Source organism: Syngnathus typhle, linkage group LG14 (genome assembly GCF_033458585.1).
Source record: "Syngnathus typhle isolate RoL2023-S1 ecotype Sweden linkage group LG14, RoL_Styp_1.0, whole genome shotgun sequence".
Classification (NCBI taxonomy): Eukaryota; Metazoa; Chordata; class Actinopteri; order Syngnathiformes; family Syngnathidae; genus Syngnathus; species Syngnathus typhle.
The window spans coordinates 10,163,740-10,182,131 of record NC_083751.1 but is presented as its reverse complement, the minus strand read 5'-3'; the positions used below and the strand labels follow the sequence as shown (position 1 = coordinate 10,182,131).

The 18,392-nt window shown below is 45.5% G+C and overlaps 3 protein-coding genes across 18 annotated transcripts in view; 1 reads left to right on the top strand and 2 right to left on the bottom strand.

Moving 5' to 3' along the window:
- Positions 1 to 71: 71 nt before the first annotated feature.
- dnajc19 (DnaJ (Hsp40) homolog, subfamily C, member 19) lies at positions 72 to 1,400 on the bottom strand. 2 transcript variants are annotated; one of them, XM_061298428.1, is made up of 6 exons: positions 1,260 to 1,400; positions 932 to 983; positions 768 to 841; positions 462 to 541; positions 321 to 391; positions 72 to 234 (listed from the first exon to the last, which is right to left on the bottom strand). In XM_061298428.1, the coding sequence occupies exons 1-6, from the start codon at positions 1,260 to 1,262 to the stop codon at positions 164 to 166; spliced, it is 351 nt and encodes a 116-aa protein (XP_061154412.1). In that variant the 5' UTR covers positions 1,263 to 1,400; the 3' UTR covers positions 72 to 163. The 2 variants fall into 2 exon arrangements, with proteins under 2 accessions (XP_061154412.1, XP_061154413.1); XM_061298429.1 differs by lacking the exon at positions 932 to 983 and having other exon boundaries at positions 1,260 to 1,344.
- Positions 1,401 to 1,470: 70 nt separating this feature from the next.
- On the bottom strand, positions 1,471 to 4,688 carry LOC133167540 (heat shock 70 kDa protein 1-like). Its single transcript, XM_061298414.1, has 2 exons — positions 4,440 to 4,688; positions 1,471 to 3,969 (listed from the first exon to the last, which is right to left on the bottom strand). The coding sequence occupies exon 2, from the start codon at positions 3,938 to 3,940 to the stop codon at positions 2,021 to 2,023; it is 1,920 nt and encodes a 639-aa protein (XP_061154398.1). The 5' UTR covers positions 3,941 to 3,969; positions 4,440 to 4,688; the 3' UTR covers positions 1,471 to 2,020.
- A 1,260-nt stretch (positions 4,689 to 5,948) lies between these two features.
- Positions 5,949 to 18,392, top strand: part of sox2 (SRY-box transcription factor 2) — a 76,677-nt gene continuing 64,233 nt past the window's right edge. For 2 of the 15 annotated variants that reach the window (XM_061298415.1, XM_061298426.1), the window contains exons 1-4: positions 5,964 to 6,118; positions 9,030 to 9,248; positions 9,339 to 10,335; positions 13,924 to 14,082. The gene's annotated coding sequence lies outside the window, so the exon portion shown is untranslated. Of the gene's footprint in view, positions 6,119 to 9,029; positions 9,249 to 9,338; positions 10,336 to 13,923; positions 14,083 to 18,392 lie in introns of all 15 variants that reach the window. The other 13 variants (XM_061298420.1, XM_061298422.1, XM_061298421.1 and 10 more) reach the window with 13 other exon arrangements.

Sequence of the window (18,392 nt, the reverse complement as noted above, 5' to 3'; positions counted from 1 at the left end):
CAGAACATCAATGACTGGGACATTTTGAATATTAAGTCATACTGAACCTAAAAATCACAAAACAAGAAAGCTCTATTTACAATATCATTTATTTGAAAAGTCCATAAACTATCGCTCAAGTGCAACAATATGAATAATGTTGTAGCTGCTTGGTTCAGTCTTCTCACTTCTTTGCTTGAGCCTCAATTAGATCTTTAGCCTCGTTAATCTTGGCTGCTAGGTAGGGAGAGCCACCTGCAAGAACATAAGAATATTTGTGAAGCGCAAACTTGGAATCCCAAGAGCGCTCTCCAGAAAGAAAAGTTGCGCTTTTCACCAACCTCTGTCTGGGTGGTTTAGTATCATCAGTCTTAAGTGGGCTCCACGGACCTTATTCCAACTGGTAGTGGGACTGAAAGACATAGTCGTTTTGGCATATTGCCTCGTGCAAAGCAAGACTAAATGTTAAAGACTTTGCATACCTGACACCTAATATCAATGCAGCTTCTCTCTTGGTCATCTTTGGTTCAAAACCACCTCGATAGTAACCCTGTCCAAAGGCCTACAATATATATGCACATTTGTAAAGACTTTTATCCTCAAATCAAAATCATAAATGTCCATGAGCACTACAGCAGGAGCCTACAACAGTACTCCATCAGCCAGGTCAGTGTCTTTTACTTTATTTTTTTAATTGTATAATACAGTGAGACAATTGCCAATGAAGTATCACCTAATCAAAACAAATACGTCATACAGAAATACATTTTAATTATTATGAGCCTCACAGTCTTGGGGAAGCTCTGAATGGCCTGTTTGACTTCGGGCTGCATCTGCTTGATGGCCTGCATAACAGAGCGACCTGGTGAGGAAGTGGAGAAGGCCATACTAGGGTCAAGGGCGCAAATGACAAACTTAAGGGACTTTACAAAAATGCACTTCCAGTACTTGCCTACAAATCCAGCTGCAGCCAAAGCTAGCCCCGCTGCCACCACGGAACTGGCCTAATCGAGTGTACACCGGCAGCAAATTAAAAATCACGACAAATAAAAAGTACGAAATGGCAATGCATACAAAAAAATTCTCAAAATGTAAGTACAGCGCACGCATGCATGCACAAATAGATATTTTAATCGAAACCGAATTTGTCGTTCGCGTTGGATAGCTTTAATAATGCACACTCGAACGTTAGCCCAGCCATCTCGTCGAGGCATTTCTTAACGTTACAATAAAGGGGTCTCCCCCGTTCTAGTAAGTAATAAATATGAAGTTATACTCGCCATTTAGTTTGTTTTGTTACAAACCGATGAAGGTAATCACTTTTGACCTCATGTTTGCCCGCGTCTGTTTGTGTCGGAAATTGTGACTAAGTGACGTAAAAAGCCGGCGACCAAAGTCTGTCGCAGAGATGTTCGATAAATTCACAAAATAAAATGTTTGAAATAATTTTAAAACTAGCTTGTACTATTACGAAACAAGCAAAGTGTTAAATTGTTTCTGACTTTCAAACATTTATTCACTCTGCACACATTGACAAAAAAATTTTTTTTCATGCAATACAACAATTTACAGTATCAAATATGAACGGCCATACAACAAATTTCACAGATGTTGATTAAAAGCACAACTGACAGTGGTCAATAGAAAAGTATTTACAAAATACAGCATGAAGTTATTAGTTTAGGGCTTACAATGTCAAATCAGACAACATAATTGGCCACAGTTTTTTTTTTTTTCCCTTGTCTTTTAGCTTTGTTTTGCTTTGATGGCTTTTATCTTGAGCACTTTCTGGCTTTCTTTGTGGCGCCGTTGTGTGGCAGCCTGTGTCTTTTGTATACCCACTCTGTGGTATGAATACTGCTGGGGCCTGAATTTCCCCACCCCTGGGGATCAATAAATATTCAATCAATCAATCAATCGATCAATAATACCTATTTCTTGCTGCCTATAATGCTCTAAGAAAATACGTGACAAAGTTGACAACATAAAGAGAATTCAACGCATATTAAAGTCTGTCGAGTGTGCGACGTGAAGTTGGTCTTCAGTCCACCTCTTCAACGATGGGCCCCTGGGTGCCAGCTCGCGCCTGTGCCCTGCAACCTTCGGAAGGCCCCGCCCCCTGATACAGCTTGCTGATGATCGGCTGGCACACTTGTTCCAGCTCCCTTTGCTTGTGCTGGAACTCGTCTCTGTCGGCCAGCTGGTTGTTCTCCAGCCAGCAGAGGGTCTGCTCGCACTTGTCCGTCAGCGTCTTCTTGTCCTCCTCGCTCAAGCGGGCCGCCAGCTTCTCGTCCTGAACGCTGCTCTTCACGTTGAAGATGAATGCCTCCAGAGTGTTTTTGGCAGCAATCTTGTCCCGCTGCAGGTCATCCTCAGCTTTGTACTTTTGGGCGTCACCCACCATCTTCTCGATCTCCTCTCTGCTCAGACGGCCTTTGTCATTGGTGATGGTGATTTTGTTCTCTTTGCCGGTGCTTTTGTCTACTGCAGAAACGTTCAAGATGCCGTTGGCATCCACGTCGAAAGTGACCTCAATCTGCGGCACGCCTCGTGGCGCTGGCGGGATTCCACTCAGCTCAAACTTTCCCAGAAGGTTGTTGTCTTTGGCCATGGCTCTCTCGCCCTCCAAGACCTGGACGAGGACGTCGGACTGGTTGTCGGAGTAGGTGCTGAAGATTTGCGTTTGCTTGGTGGGAATGGTAGTGTTGCGTTTGATGAGCGGCGTCATGACACCTCCGGCGGTCTCGATGCCCAGCGACAGCGGCGCCACATCCAGTAGCAGCAGGTCCTGGACATTGCCTGAGGTGTCTCCCGTGAGGATGGCGGCCTGGACGGCTGCGCCGTAAGCCACCGCCTCATCTGGGTTGATGCTCTTGTTCAGCTCCTTGCCGTTGAAAAGGTCCTGTAGGAGCTTCTGGATTCTCGGGATCCGGGTGGAGCCGCCGACAAGAACCACGTCGTGGATCTGGCCCTTATCCATCTTGGCGTCCCTCAGGGCTTTCTCGACCGGCTCCAGGGTTCCCCTGAACAGGTCAGCGCACAGCTCATCAAAGCGAGCCCTGGTAATGGAGGTGTAGAAGTCGATGCCCTCAAAGAGGGAGTCGATCTCTACGTTGGCCTGGGAGCTGGAGGACAGCGTCCTCTTGGCCCTCTCGCAGGCAGTGCGCAGCCTCCGCAAGGCCCTCTTGTTCTGGCTGATGTCTTTCTTGTGCTTCCTCTTGAACTCGGCCGCAAAGTGTTCCACCATGCGGTTGTCAAAGTCTTCTCCGCCCAGATGCGTATCCCCAGCGGTGGCTTTGACCTCAAAGATGCCATCCTCGATAGTCAGGATGGACACGTCGAAGGTGCCGCCGCCCAGATCGAAGATGAGGACGTTGCGTTCTCCTGACCGGCCTTTGTCCAGACCGTAGGCGATGGCCGCAGCTGTGGGCTCATTGATGATCCTCAGGATGTTCAATCCCGCGATGACGCCCGCGTCTTTGGTGGCCTGCCGTTGAGAGTCATTGAAGTAGGCGGGCACCGTTACCACGGCATCTGTCACCCGTTGACCCAGATAGGCTTCGGCAGTCTCCTTCATTTTCACCAGCACCATGGAGGAGATCTCCTCTGGGTAAAAGGCTTTGTCCTCCCCTTTGTGTTGCACCTTGATTTTGGCCTTCCCTTCATCGGCGACCACCTCGAAGGGCCAGTGCTTCCTGTCCGCTTGCACCACCGGATCGTCAAACCTCCTTCCGATCAGTCTCTTTGCGTCAAACACTGTGTTGCCGGGGTTCAATGCAACTTGGTTCTTGGCGGCCTCACCGATCAGCCTCTCTGTGTCGGTGAACGCCACATAGCTGGGCGTGGTTCTGTTGCCCTGGTCGTTGGCGATGATCTCCACTTTGCCATGCTGGTAAACGCCCACGCAGGAGTACGTGGTGCCCAGGTCGATGCCGATGGCTGCGCCTTTTGCTGATACCATTTTGCTTGCTTGACTGTCAAAATGCCGACCTGTAATGTCAAAACAGCAGAACGTTAAACATTGTGTTAACATGTTTCATAACACAACAACACTGCAAAAGTTCTTCATCACACATCCAAAAGAGTACTAAGTGATCTCAGGATATCAATCATAATAAACGTATGATTTTTAAAGAACTGTGATGCCATATAAGACGATTAGTGCTATTTTGAACTATCATAATAATCACCGAAAGCGCCCCAGTGGTGTACAATAGTGATATAAGGAACCAGGGATGCTGTGTAGAACCAGCTAGAAGTGCAGTCTAGAACCGCCAAAGAACCTTTATGGAAGTGTAATAAAATATGTTAAATATCGCAAGATGTTGAACATTCAACAAAATGAGAAGATATTCAACACGATTCTAAAGATGTCAACAGCCCAAAGATGTCAACGATCCAGGGTAGAGCAGTGTGTATTTGATCAAATGAAAGCTAGTCGAATAAAAGCGACAACTTACTTCAATGAGCTCTGTTCGGTTTTTGCAGCTTGAGGGTCTTCTTGTCCTCTGTCTGTGAAGTCTTCTAACGTTGTGGATCTTGAGTCTTGTTAAAACTGGATGGGGGTCTCCCTCATCTACTTTTATACTCGCCGAGCTCACACGCTGGGCGCTTCCAGACATTTCTCCGTCATTCCATTCGAGACTTTTCTCAGTCATACCATTCGAGACTTTTCTCCGTCAAAACACGTTAGCGACATAAGTAACGTTCTGTTAATACCTTCACAATAAAAGAATACGGAAGTGATTTACGGGCCACCGGATGACCGGATACTCCATTTATTGCGAAAGCTTTGACGGATTATACCGCTAAACATTGACGTATACTTCACATAGAACACTCTGGAATTACGGAGATAAAGCGAGAACCGTGTATACGTTCTATAAAAAGTGTGCTAATTGTTGTTTTGTGACGTTATTCATTTCAATCATGAGTGTTGTGAAAAAAATTAGTTTGATGTAGTTGTGTACATTTAATGTTATTTGAAATCCACTGATGTAATAACACGACTATGGTGTGTACTCTGCGTCAATAATATGAACACAAATACAAATAACATTAATACTAATTATAGCGAGCTAAAATTGTAGAAAAATAGCCTCTTTTTTTCAAATCATTAACTCTCTACTCCCTAATACATTTATTGGAATACACTTAAATAATAGACTTTGCATGCATTGTTCCACATATTTTGGGCCCAAATATCCTTAAGCCCCTAAAAATAGTTTGGTGTTTGGAACAACTTGAAAAACAAAATTCCACATGAATCCAGCCCCAGGGTTGAATTTCCAACCGAGCGGCTTCAACGTTTACTGCAAAAGCTAGCTTTGACTGACATGCTTCATGTTTGTAACTATTTGTTGAAATAGGCAAATACTCGAGCAGGTAAATTGATTTAGGCCTGATATCAGTCACCATGAACAAATGACGTGACAGTTCCCATTCGTGTGTAAATCTTCTCATTCCATTGAGCTACTTGTTGCATATCTCTGTTCTTCTGGTGGTAGGGCGCAACAGAACTCGCCCGTCGTGCCAGTTGGGCGGCCGAGCTCAGACGAGCAAGCTCACTCAGGCAGCTTTTTCAAACCGATTTCAAATGAGCGTTTTACCCCGAAATCGTATGGAATTACGGCACCGCTTGCGTATGGCCAAGTCGTTGGCAAGCAGCACAAAAGCCCACAGGAAGCAGCGATTTCCGTGTGTTTTATGAACCCAAGCAAGCAATTTAATTCTTTTGTTCACTGCAGTTCTACTTCATTGATTAACAAAAGCGGAGATATATTTTTCCTCAGCCCCTTTTGAAAAGCCTGAAATGTCAAGCCTTTTAAAGGAGATTATTCTGCCCGTGTGCAATGAATAGAGCCCAGAGTAACCTTTTGTCTACAATTAAATATTCCAGCATAAATATAAAAGGAAATCAGAGATGGGGAAGATTGAGTCAGGAGAGATTGGAGAGGTAGATCCTCCGGCAGATAGCAGCAAGAGCCGAGCTCTAATTAGATATGCCAGCCAGCCAGCCAGCCTGCCTGTGAGCAGTCGCTCTCCGCAGCACGTCGAGAGAGGAGTCCGCCGCAGAGAGGACAGAGGAAAGCTATCTGCTCATCTGTCCGTCCGCCGGCTTCCTCTGGGCATCTGCAAGGTATTTCTAGCCTTGGCTTTCTAATGTTTGTTTTCCTGACGCTGGAAGGAGAGAGCGAGCGAGAGAGTGAAAGGCAAAGCCTTCTGGGAACTGCATAGCGAGAGGAGGATGCATGAAAAGTTGTGGGACTGTTTATGATTCAGAGGAGTGATGAGGAATGACAATAAGGAACTTGAGCGAGCATCCCATTCTGCTCCTGAGGGGATCAACTGTTAGCATATTAAGTCTTGCTGCCATTTGAAAAAGTTTTCCACTTTGCATTTGTATTTTTCTTCACTGTTATAACATTGCTTTCATGGAGGTGATAATTGAATATGCTGATGAAGTTTTTTTTTCTCTCCTGAGCTTTTCGAGTCTTTTTTGAGTTGGTCTGCTCGGCTGCAGTTTTACTTGGATGAAAGTGAGCAGCAACTCGTTAGACGGGTTTTGCTCCTCTGGCTTGTTCTCCGGAGGAGGAGTTTTAGACTCACAAGGTTTTTTTTCTTCTTTGTTTTTGTTTTGCCACATATGAAAAAGAGGGCAGATTGTTGTCACATGTACTGGCCAGAAATTCCTCCGTCAGCTGCCACGGCCTTTAAACCAAAAAATCTGATTGGTCCTAGCCAGTGCTCCAGCTTAATATGAATCTCAGCCCAAGTGATAAATGTCTCAGCCCAATTTAAGAACTGAGGAAGGTGAAGTTCATGAAAACCTTTCTTTCTTTTTTTTTATTGTGGCTGTTTTATGAGCTGTCAGTAAAGAAACATGACAGCAGTGCCAACAATAGTGGCACACGTGGATGGATAAATTGTCACCTCCAGCAGAGCGCTCTGCGACCGACGGCTTTATCGGGGGCTGATGGGAGGAGTCTCCAGTAATGAGTGCCGGCCGACGGCGTGCGACCCTGTTATGATAACTCGCCCCAAAGGTCAAAAGCCTAAATGGCAGTCTGCGCTATCTGCCGATTATGCTTGATAACAACAAATGAAAAGGGGCTTTGGCTTTTTTTCATGTCCGTATGTATCCATTTGCATTTTGAACAACATTTCCGCGCCAGCCCAAGATGAAACTCGATTGACCAAAAACAAGCAGGCTGTATTGTGATGGCTTCAAAAGACTAAATTCATCCCACATAGCTTTCATCATGTTTGGAAAAACAATCGAGGGAACTTTAACATTAGCGACTCTCATGCGAGGTCCCCCCTCAACATTTGGGCAGCCAAATGTCTTCAGAGAGTCAGAGCGCATATGTGAATGTGGCATAATGCTGATTTGCGACTTTCTCCAAAGAAGACTGCTCGCTTGGCAGAAAGGAAACAAGAATTATTGAATCAAACAGCTCTCCTTCTTTATCCAGATTTGACTTTGGCTGCATAAAGCTGGTCGCATAATCCTTTTATCAAACGTGCCGATGGAATACCGCAAATACCCGTAGTGAGAGAAATGTTATTAAGGTCATTTCTTGCTCTAGTTTACCTTCCTTTGCAAAAAAAAAAAACCCACTCTGACTTTCATTTTCTTTTAATCTGGAGGGGAAAAAAAGACTTCATGTGTGTGTATTGATACCTACCTGCTGACCACTGAGTCCATCTCCTCCCTCATCTGTAACGACCAAAATCAAATTGGTTTAATTTGTTTCTCTCTCAAGAAGTGGTCTGCTGGATCTGCAGCACTTGCAGCTTTTTATCTCTCCTCCCATGAGTGTGCGTGTGTGCGCCACAACATAAGCTAAATACGTCTCTCGTGGGACTTTCACCTGACGTCTTGAGTCAGCTAGCTTGCGACTGAACTGACGACAAAGGAGTCGTGTGCATTAGTGGCCTTGCAAATTTGACCCTACATAACCTTTTCATTCAGGTGACCCTGCGTGATGGCCAGCTGGTGGGAGAACAAGTCATACTTGGCAATGTTCACGCCATTCATATTGGCCGTGTGTGTTTGGAGGTGGAGCTCTTTGCCAACAACGTTGCTCGGAATTTTCCTCCTGAGCAAAATTATTGCTGATTGAGTGGCCCATTGCAGCAAACTGGGTTGTAGACCAATGCTGGATGTGATGTCTAATTTTCTTTGCCAGTCCTTTAAATTGATCTGCATGGTCACACTTTGACGCGTGACTTAATTGCGTCAAAGTGTGACAAGGGCAGGCGCTTATTCCGATCGAACACGCCTCAGGTCAAGACCTTCCGGTGTATAGATAAGCCGATGACCGAGCAAAATATCCAAGCTTTTCTTTCTCTGCTTTCCTCCTGTCAGTCGTATGAGAAAGTGGCCAAAGATTTTTCAACCATCTTTGGATTGCCACGCGTATAAAGGCAGGCGAGACAGCCCGCAGAAAAGCCTTTCAGTGCGTTGAATGAACATGCCATCTGTGGGCCTTTCTTATTTCCTCCTCTCTTTTCTTCTCTTCCTTTTTCAAGCCTTGTAATCAAATTTGAGCAAAATCAAATGGCGGCGGGATAGAAGGCGAGCGGCAGGGGGGCGGCGGGTTCAATGAAAGTACCTTTTGTTGCTCTGAAACGAGCAAGTAATTTACAAAATGCCCTCCCTTTGTACGGAGGGCTAAAGGAAGAAAGAAATCAGTAGCTTTTAGAAGCTAGGCCTTGCGCTGCGACGGGCAAGATAATGAAAGCCGTCTTGTGTTTGGGGGATAGAAAGCGTCTCAAAGGCTGACTGGGCCTGGGCTCAGGGTTAGCTTCATGGAAAAAAAAGAAAAAAAAAAGCATAAAACACAACGGTCTCGCACATACAGAGGAGTCATGTGGACTTTTGTGGACTCCTCTGTGCGGGCGTGCACGTGTGTGTGCGTGTGCTTGGCAAAGAGCGGCAAAACAGCAAAGCGTCGCCTGGCTACTCTCGGCTGAGACGTCGCGAGGAACGGTCGGAGTTGGCGAGGGAAGCTGCCCGTCTCCTCTTACCTGTTGTGCTCTTGCAGGTTGGCCTCGCTCGTGTCTGCGACGCCTCCACGCTCAAGAGATGACATCACATGGCACTGCGCTGAAGGATTAAGAGGCTCCAGGATTTGAACTTTTTTTTTTTTGGGTGGATGACTCTTGAGTATATCCTCGAGTGGGACGCTTGCATACTCAAGGAGGACTGCATGGATTATCACCACTACCTGAGACACCCCACGAGATCCTGGCATTGCCATTTTGTAGGTCACAGCCTTTGGCTTAATCTCCTTTTTAACATACTTGGTTTAAAATATTGTCCATATCTAAAATGCAATATCTTTTGTGTCAAGGTTCTGTGCTTATGGAGATTGCTGGTGACATCTTGACTGCGTGTATCTGGCCTACAGAGCCAAGTCTTGTCTTGCCGCACATGCAGGTGAGTTATGACATGTTAATTACAGGTTTCTCTTTTTTTTTTTTCTTGCCTGTATACTTTGAGCTAGTGCCTGATTGTGTTTGTTTTCATCATTTCAATTTCAAATTTTGGTTGGTCGTTTCGGGTCCCACGTGTTGATAAGCGCGCCCTCTTCTAATGTGCGCTAATGGTTGCTAATGTTTACACGTTTTGTCTGTTTTGGCTGTTCTTACGTCTCCCGACCTTATTCTCGGCATGCCCCCCCCCCCCAAAAAGTAATCTTGGAATGTTTTTTTATTAAATAATTCATTCACGGAAGTGGTCAAGTGACATTCAAGGCATGACAAGTGCAGGATGAAAGCGTGGGAGACCTTTGCCACTTTGGTAGGCTTCATGTTTTGGCAGAATGGTCACATGCTTACCTGCACCAAGAGTGAGTAAGTACAAGAGGTTCTTCTGACTGTTGCAATATGTTACCGAAAGGCAGAAAGAGAACAATGTACATATTTTGGCATGTTCTAGTCTTCTTGCATTTGGGCCATGTGGAGCAGTGGCAGTCCAAATCTACCAGTGCAGGGTGTGGAGTGGAACAGTACAGGTGGGAGAAGATCCAGGCTCTCATTCAGCTCCAAAATTAATTTTTGTCCGGGTGGTAGGGACAACATTCGCCCAAATGCAAAAACAAAAAAGCAAATATTGAAAGAGTGGAAATTTTTGCTCCCTGAGCCCTAACAGCTCTTTGAAATGAGCCGCAGTTGCCCAGCAGGACTGACCGGATATGGAGAGAGCTAGTGACCAGCTGGCCTTTTGCTGGTCTCACCTGCAGTCTACCGGCAGTCGCTTGACTGCGGCTCAGTCGGAAGAGCGGCTTGGCAGGAGATCTTCAGATCTTCCATCATCACACTCTCGATCACTTGTGTAAAAACAGCAGGGTAAGTTTATTCCCCTCCGTTGTCATTGAGCGGAAAATAAATTGAGTGGCATTCAAATTTTCCCATTTTGCTCTTGACACATTTAAATGTCAACATTTGCACTGGTTGAAATTCCAACGAAGCAGAATGCGTAATGAGCGCCGGTGTTGCCGTGCGCTTGGCAGGTGCCGTTGTTGTGCTCAACGCTTCACTGCTTCGATTCTTTCTGGCAAACAACTCAAGCCAGTGTGTGTGTCTGTGTGTGTTTGAGACAATTGGAAAGAAATTAAATCAATTTAAATCATCACGCGTTAACGATTGCAAAGAACAAGGATATTATAAAAGTCTAGCATATTCTATAAGTTAAATTTTGTTCTTTGATTTTTCACAGCAAATTCTCTTTAGACGTTCTTTCGTCACATTTCAGTGTTGCATTGTTTCTCAAATTTGCATCAAAGGTTTTATGGCTTGTGAGCGGGATGCGATGAGTGAAGCTCCTGAGGATCCTTTAATAACTGTTAATGGGCTGCAAAATAAGTGGGAGGGGCTTGCACTCCACTGGACCAGCGATTACAGCTCATTGAACGGGAGGGGCAAAGCATTGATTTCATCTGTGGCTGTGCGTGATTGCACCTGCATGCGTGTGTGTCAGTCACACACACAGCACAAGCAGACATTTGCAGCCGCCTTGCTGCTCCAGCCTGTTATTAAGAGCAGTAGCCGGCCATTAAGCCTGTCATTTGCTCAATCTAGTGGATGACCCACTCACTTTGGACAGCTTCTGTGCTTAACCTCTGACCACTGATTGGCTAGCCAGCCAGCAAACTCTATTATTGTGGAGGCAGTCTGAGTCTGTGTATGTGTGTGTGGGAGTGTATGTGAGTGTGTGTGTGTGTGTGTGGGGGGGGGGGGGGGGGGGGGGGTATCGATTTCGTTTTCGTGTGCACGCTAAGTAGACAGTGTATCAAGAATGGGCATTTTTAAACATACTTTTAATAAATAACGCTGCTTTTACAAAAAGATGGAATTGAAGTGTAGTTTTTGTTATATTGTTAAAAGAATTCTCATTCTCAAAAAAGGCATAGAGCGCATGCGCCTCACTGGGCGCTACAGCAGACCGAGAGCAGCTAAAAGCAGGTCTAAGTTGTGGCGCAAGTGGCGTAGCGAGAGTTTGGTGGGTATATCCAGAAGTAGATAAACAGTGTGTGGTAAATGTCATCGTTTTTCATTCATAAATATGTCAACAACCCGCATCAGTCAATTCATGGAAATAATCATTATTATTCTCGTCGTCTTAAATATATTTTCAAAGCAGCCCCAAATTTTCAAGTTCTTCACTACACGTGCAGCTCGTCATAATACAGAGAAATCCACCGGCACTCTTCCCATGTGGTCGGACCGTGTGTGGCTCTGTGATACATTTGCTCCTTTTTGTTATTATGATCAGGCACGCGTGGTTTTAACACAGGTGTGTACAGGTCTTTGATTTTTGCACTAATACCTTCTGACTCCTCCATTGCTGGGATTAACCTCGGCTCCCGCTACTTTGTCTCAGCAGCTGCCGGGCGCGGCGCTCTGAGAGCCACGCCGAGCCCTGCTTGAGGTGATAGCGGCGGAAATTAGCCAGCTTTCTGCCTCAAAGCTACTTCATTAAGACAGCCATCACCTTGGCCTGCATTAGCTTTGCTGCTAATCCAAAAGCTAGCAAAGTCAATCATGCAGACCTTAAGCTAACTAAAGCTACCTCTGCTCTGCCTTGTCTTCTGAGATAAGGTAATGAGGATCCGGAGGGGTTAAGGTGAACTCGGTTGCCTGTGTTGCACGTGCTCCGCGATGGATGACCAGCGGATATCATCGTGAATACATGGAAATGTGAGCTAGCAGAGCTGGGAATCCCCAAGTATTGTCTTAAGTTGATAAGGCGGCGAGAGGCTTACCGAGGTGTATCCGAAGACAAGGATGGGATACTCCCCAGGTACTCGCCGCTATCTAGATGTGACACCCCGGCTTGGCCCCGAGCGGGCTCGCTAGTGTTCATATCCGCTATTGTCTTGTCCCGATAAGCTAATGAGGCTTGTAGCGGGAGGTGATGAGCGTATTAAGAAATGCATTAGTGGACAGACAAGAACAAGACACTGTCAAGTTATTCAGTCACAGGACGCCACTTTGGGAAATAGAAAGTTGCCTCGCCCCAGTAGCGCTGATGAAAAATTGTGGCCCTTTCCGTTCCCTTTTCGAGTCATGATACTTTTTATACCATTACATCATGTGGCCATAATTGTCCAGCAGTATTGTTCTTGGTAAGATATGACAATTTTGACAGGTGGTTCTGGATTTGAAGATCTATAGGGTGACAGCTTCATATTGAAACAAATTCTAGGCTGCTTATACTGCTTGCCGTATGGAATGGGAACTACGATAAATATCGATTGGAATATGCCTGTCCGTGCATTGATGCGTGCACATCCGATTCGTGCTGTCGCTGATGACAGCAATTTTCAAAGCCTCTTGAGGCCTCAAGGTCCCCCAGAAAGACACAAAACCTCAGCGGCGCACATCAACGGTCACCCCGCTCTGCTTTTAGAGCCATTACTGTCAAACAGCTGTGAGCTCGCCCAGAGAAGTGGCTCTGGCGCAAAAGCAAGCTGGAGCCCAAGGGATAAATGGTCACTGCCAATACAGATAGATAGACTGATGGATGGATAAGTGGGTGTCGAGGCGCGAGGAGGAGGGGGCGCAAGAGAGGCGGGTGTTTAAAGGATGAATGGAGGGACGGGGCGGCGCGCTTGGCGAGGCCGTCTCTAAGTGACGACAAATTGATGGGGGTGTCAAAGAGGAATCCAGAGAGGAACAGCCCTTTATTTGACAGTCAATTATCAGATAGACCCAGTGGCCTTGCAGTCCATGGCCGTGCCGCACACGTCACACACGCAAGTGCCTTTCAAGCACTGCTTCACGCGATGCTGGCATGCACGTGGACGCCCAAACATTTAATTAGACCTTGAGGACTTTTTTGCCAGAGTGTGTCAGTGAACTCTTATTGTGTGAAGAGGTTTCGATTGCTCCGCTTTAGCATAATAACTGCAAAAGATGTAACGTGACAGTACCAAATCTCTTAATTGAGCTTCAAATGTGAAGCATTTCTGTTAGTTAAAAAAGGGGAGAAAATGGAAAAAGTACGACTGAGCAGCTCGACTGTCTCTGTCAGCATCATTTATCACGTATGAAAGATGACGAGCAAGCCGTAGTAATCACGACAAGTTTGAATTTCAGTCTTGGATTCCACCTTTATGTCTCTTATTAAGTGCTGCTACCTCACACATCATCTACTCGGCCTTGCTTGTGTCACCAAAACCCAAAAGATTTTTTAGAAGAATTAGATTGCCAGTGAATTTCAAATGGAAGGGAATGGGAGCTTTGTGTGGTAGCAGACTGTAATTGGGGTTTACTTTAAACGATGCATATCAAACATAGTGGACTTTTTTTTTTTACTCATCTTTATTTGTATTTCAACAATTTTCTCCCCCTGTATTTGAATATTTGAAACCCACCCTAGTTTATTGAACATGAGAGATGGATTGGTTTTGAATGAATGTCTTTTCCTCGCAGTGAACTCGAAGCCTGCGTGGCTTCCAATAGATGGCATCACAGCACCAGACTTGGCTCGCGCTCCCAGGCGGGTTGCTGTGAAGAGCTGCTGCGCCTCATCGAGCTCCGCCAAGGCCGCAGGCAGGTCACGGCTCCAAAACAAGCGCCGTTCACCATTTTGTGCGTACTGACTGGAAGATTCAGATTGATGCGGCAAAAGCAATTTAATAGGCCAAATTTGCCTTCGATATCGTTCAATTTTTTTTGTATTCCTCTTTGACTAAATCTTAATTTGACACAATGTGGATGATGAAGCTCAAAACAGTAGTTGTCCGTAATTGTAGTGTCCTTTTAAACCTGGAACGGCCCGTCGACGCCCGCAGTCAGAAGCTTGGCAGTTCTGATCCGAGGATTATTCCAACCTGCGCGCGTGTCTGTTTCACCGCAACGACATGAATACCATTTCATTGTCCTCACCTCATTTGTGCCACAATGCGCTCTTTTATTAGGAACTAACAAACACGTGCTTTTATTGCCACTAATAAATCAACATTTCAGCATCCCGCAATGAATCAAGTGCTGCTATTTGAAGCATGCGAACGTGCACTTCGGTCACTCTAAGCAGCTGTCTTGAAATCCTTTTATTATTAGTTTTATCTCAACCCCCCCCCCCCCCCCCCCCCCAAAATGCGTCTCCCTTGCCTGTAATGTGTTTTTGTGTGTGCCAATCCCCTGCTGGTTTGTTTCATGTAGACACTTGAGAAAGGAGAAAAGATAGCCAGCGTGAAGTGTTTCTCAACTGGAGAAAAGTAAATGTAGAAAAAGGGCATCTGAAATGACATGATTGTGGCCTAAAAAGACAGAGCAAATGTGTTGCTTTAAATGACACGGGAATTGCTCCCACATGTGATGAATTTGTGTTTGCTTTGCAAATACACAAGACGGCAAGGGGACATACGCTTAGTCTTCAAAATAAACAATTTATTTCTTCACACTTTTCTTACAAATTACACAATATGTCATTCATTTTCCATCATATCATTTTAATAGATACCAAAAAAAGAACAGACTCTGAATTTACACTTCAATGCGTTGCCATTGTATGGAATTAGTATTATTTGATAGTAGCTGGAAAATATTTTGTGATGATATTAATGTGCTCCTGCGGGTTTATTTTCTGATGTGATTTGGGATTTCTTATATGGGCATCTATGCGTGTGTAAAATTGAAAGAGCGAGATCAGCTTCTCCTTAGGTGTCATCTCCAGTTGCCGGCCGCTCCACTTGGCGTCCTTCTAAATCTCAGACCGTGGCTTGCAGACTGATAATTGTCTTCTTTGTGATTGTGGCGCTAATGAGACCTCTCCTCTCGTCCTCTCTGTGCTCATTTCTTAATGCTGAGACACAAAGACTTGGCTGCGGCGTGCATGGCCTCGGCGGAGCGCCGCCACACTGGCCATGATTGGATTGAATAAAGGTCTGAAAATACGCAAAATGAAAGAAAAGTGGGAGGAGATGCAGAGAGGGAGAGAGAAAGCAGACATTTTTTAAAGGCAATATTGATGAAAGGCCATCATTTTAGCCAATTAAAGGGATGTGGTGAGTGAGAACGGCTCGATGGCTCGACTGCACACCGGGGCCACTTTGCATGCGGCGAGGAGAAGACGCAATCTCCTCTCGCAGTCGTGTCACATCACTGACGAACGAGGAAGAACGTGTTCGAGCAGATCTTTCTAGAAAGGCATGACAGCAGGGCCCGGATCGCCAATGTGAATATACAAACAGGAGCAAAGTCGTGCTTGTTCCTGGCGCTTTGTGTGTTTGTGTGCGCACAGATTTCGTTTCATCTTGACAGGAACGATTTTTCTCTCTGACGTGCTCTTATTCTGTCCTGGTTTGCCAGCATGGTCGGAGGTTAGAATTAGACAACCCCCCCCCCCCCACCAGGTCCCAGAGGTACTTTCTGCTTAACGAGGCTGGATATCTGTTTCGTCAAATCAATCGTCTGTCTTAAATGAACATTTACGACCATCTGCTTCAGGGCCTTACGCCCCCGCCCACAATGCCTCACTCCAGCTCCAATCCCAATATTTGTCAAGTCTATGATCCTGCGGGCTCCTTGAGGGCCCCAGAGGGCTAATGTTGGGCTTCCACCAGGGGCCCGACAAACAGCCTTGCCTCGGGTTGAGGGGGGGGCTTTCCACATGAGCCAGCTCCCTCCCTCCTTTCTCCTCCCTTTCTCCCCTGCCACTTTTCTCTTTGATTAAACACCAAACCTGTGGGACATGGCTCTGAAGCGCTGTCAGAGATCTGCAAGTATGCATGCGTGTTTGTGTGTGTGTGTGTGTTTGAAAATGTAAAATCCAATCTCTCTAGCAAGCTGTTGCATTGTCACTTGTAGACCGGCAGGCAGTGATGACATCATGTCTGCGATGCTCTGCGTTTGCCTTCTGACCTTCCAAGTCACAAATAAAGATGGAGGAAATTGTAAACTCGAGAAAACATCTCCTCTGTTGAGTTTGTCAGACGCCAAGGTTTTGGCATGATTCGAATTATCTAGGTCATGGAAGCAGACCTGTTTGTTGTGGAGTAGAATCGGCGTCTGGAACTATTTGCGGCCATTCTGGGCTACCTCGCTGCTGCCCCGTGGTTGTTCTTGCAACATATCGCAGAACACTTTTGGCTTAAGGTTAAGATTATTCATCAGCTCATGGACATTTTAAAAGTAGTATGGGTATTTGCTATCAGTATCCGTCATTCTAGTATCGGTTTGAAAACAAAGTGGTATCGAACGTGATAAATGCAAAACACATTTAAAATGCAAGCAGGAACAAATTTAACAATAATTGGCAAAACAACTGACTTTTACACAGCAATGCCAATGAACTAAATGATTTCTCCTGCTTTGTGATGTCTTGACAAGCCAGTTGAAGGCAAGAGTGGCATTCAGTTCTGAATGACTTGCAACAAAACTCTTGGCATCAGCCTTTCAAAAGCCACCATTGCTCCAAGCCTCCATTCCTCCTCCTCCCCCTCCCTCACATTTCTATTGTATTCCTCTTTCACCTCCCGAAGCGCCCCCCCCCCAACCCCGCCCCCCCCCCCCAGTAATTACATCCGAATCAAAAGCCCATCCTGTCAATCAAAGACTCAACTGTCACTTCAACTGCTTTGTCTCTCACGTCTCTGTCGGTCTCGCTTTCTGACGACTTTGGAACGGGCTGTCAGCGCGCTGGATTCATTCGACTGCAGTCGGCTTTATTACATACGTGTACAATTTCCATGTACAGTGTCTGCGTTTTCTTTTCTTTTTTTTTAAAGTGTTGTCTCGTTTATTTAGGTAAATTGCTTCTAATGTGGCTCTGGATGTAATGCTGAAGGGCACTGAATAAATTGCTCGGCAAGAAAGGCAACGTCTAAACACTCGTAATGTTAACTCAAGAAAAATATTTGGAAGCTAACATAGTAAATAGCAGACTCAAACTTTACATTCGGAGCAGTCTCAAACATTTCAATAGAAAGCATAAAGGGATTTTTTTTTTCTGTCTGGATGCTGTGTAAAAGACCAAACCTGGCAACTGTGAGTCATTGCAAGGCTAATAGGGTTAATTGTTATGTAAAAGCAGCAACTTCACGGCCAATCACACACACAACACACACACACATATTTACACTTTGCCACAGTCCCATGGGATGATTCTTTGCCCAGATGGCTTTTTTCCCCGTGTGTGTGTGTGTGTGTGTGTGTGTGCGAGTGTGTGTGTGTCAGATCCCGGCAGGCCACAAGGGGCTCGCCAGTGAACAAGGAGCATCTTCACCATCTAATTAATTGACTATGATCGAGCACCTGTTTCAGGCTCGATAGAGCGGCGTTTCCCACAACACACATGCTGGCAAATGGAGAGGTGTGAGAAGGAAGGGCAGGAATGGACACATGAGTGATGAAGAACACTTCATGTGACAAACAGTCCATGGAGGGTTATAAAAAAAAAAAAGGAAATGGGCAACAGTTGGCAGGCTTTCAATCTAAAAGAAAACCCGTCGTGCAGTTCATCTGTGAAACGTGATCTTCTCCGTTTTTGGCTTTTAGTGATTGATCTTAGACGTTTATTTTCAATATGTAAATATACTCCATTCCCGTATTTTTCGGATTATAAAGTGCACTTAAAAGTATGTGCTGCTACAACGTATCTCCATTTGCATTCTAGTATAAGCTCATTCTAGAGCTGAATGCGCTTTCATGAAAGGCGTCTCAAGTTCTTCCCACGGAGAAAATAAAGCATCAATGATACACGAGAAACGGCAAATCCAATCTGTGATACAGCGTGAGCTCATCTCGCTTGCTCGTTCTCGTCCCCAGTTCATTAGTTTCCAGACCGGTGCTCCTGCCGGATTACCATAACCCGTCAGCCGTGAAACACCACCAAACAATTTTCTGCTTGTTTAAAAAAAAAAAACGAGGAGGGGGAGAAATGCACCGACTTGGCTGCG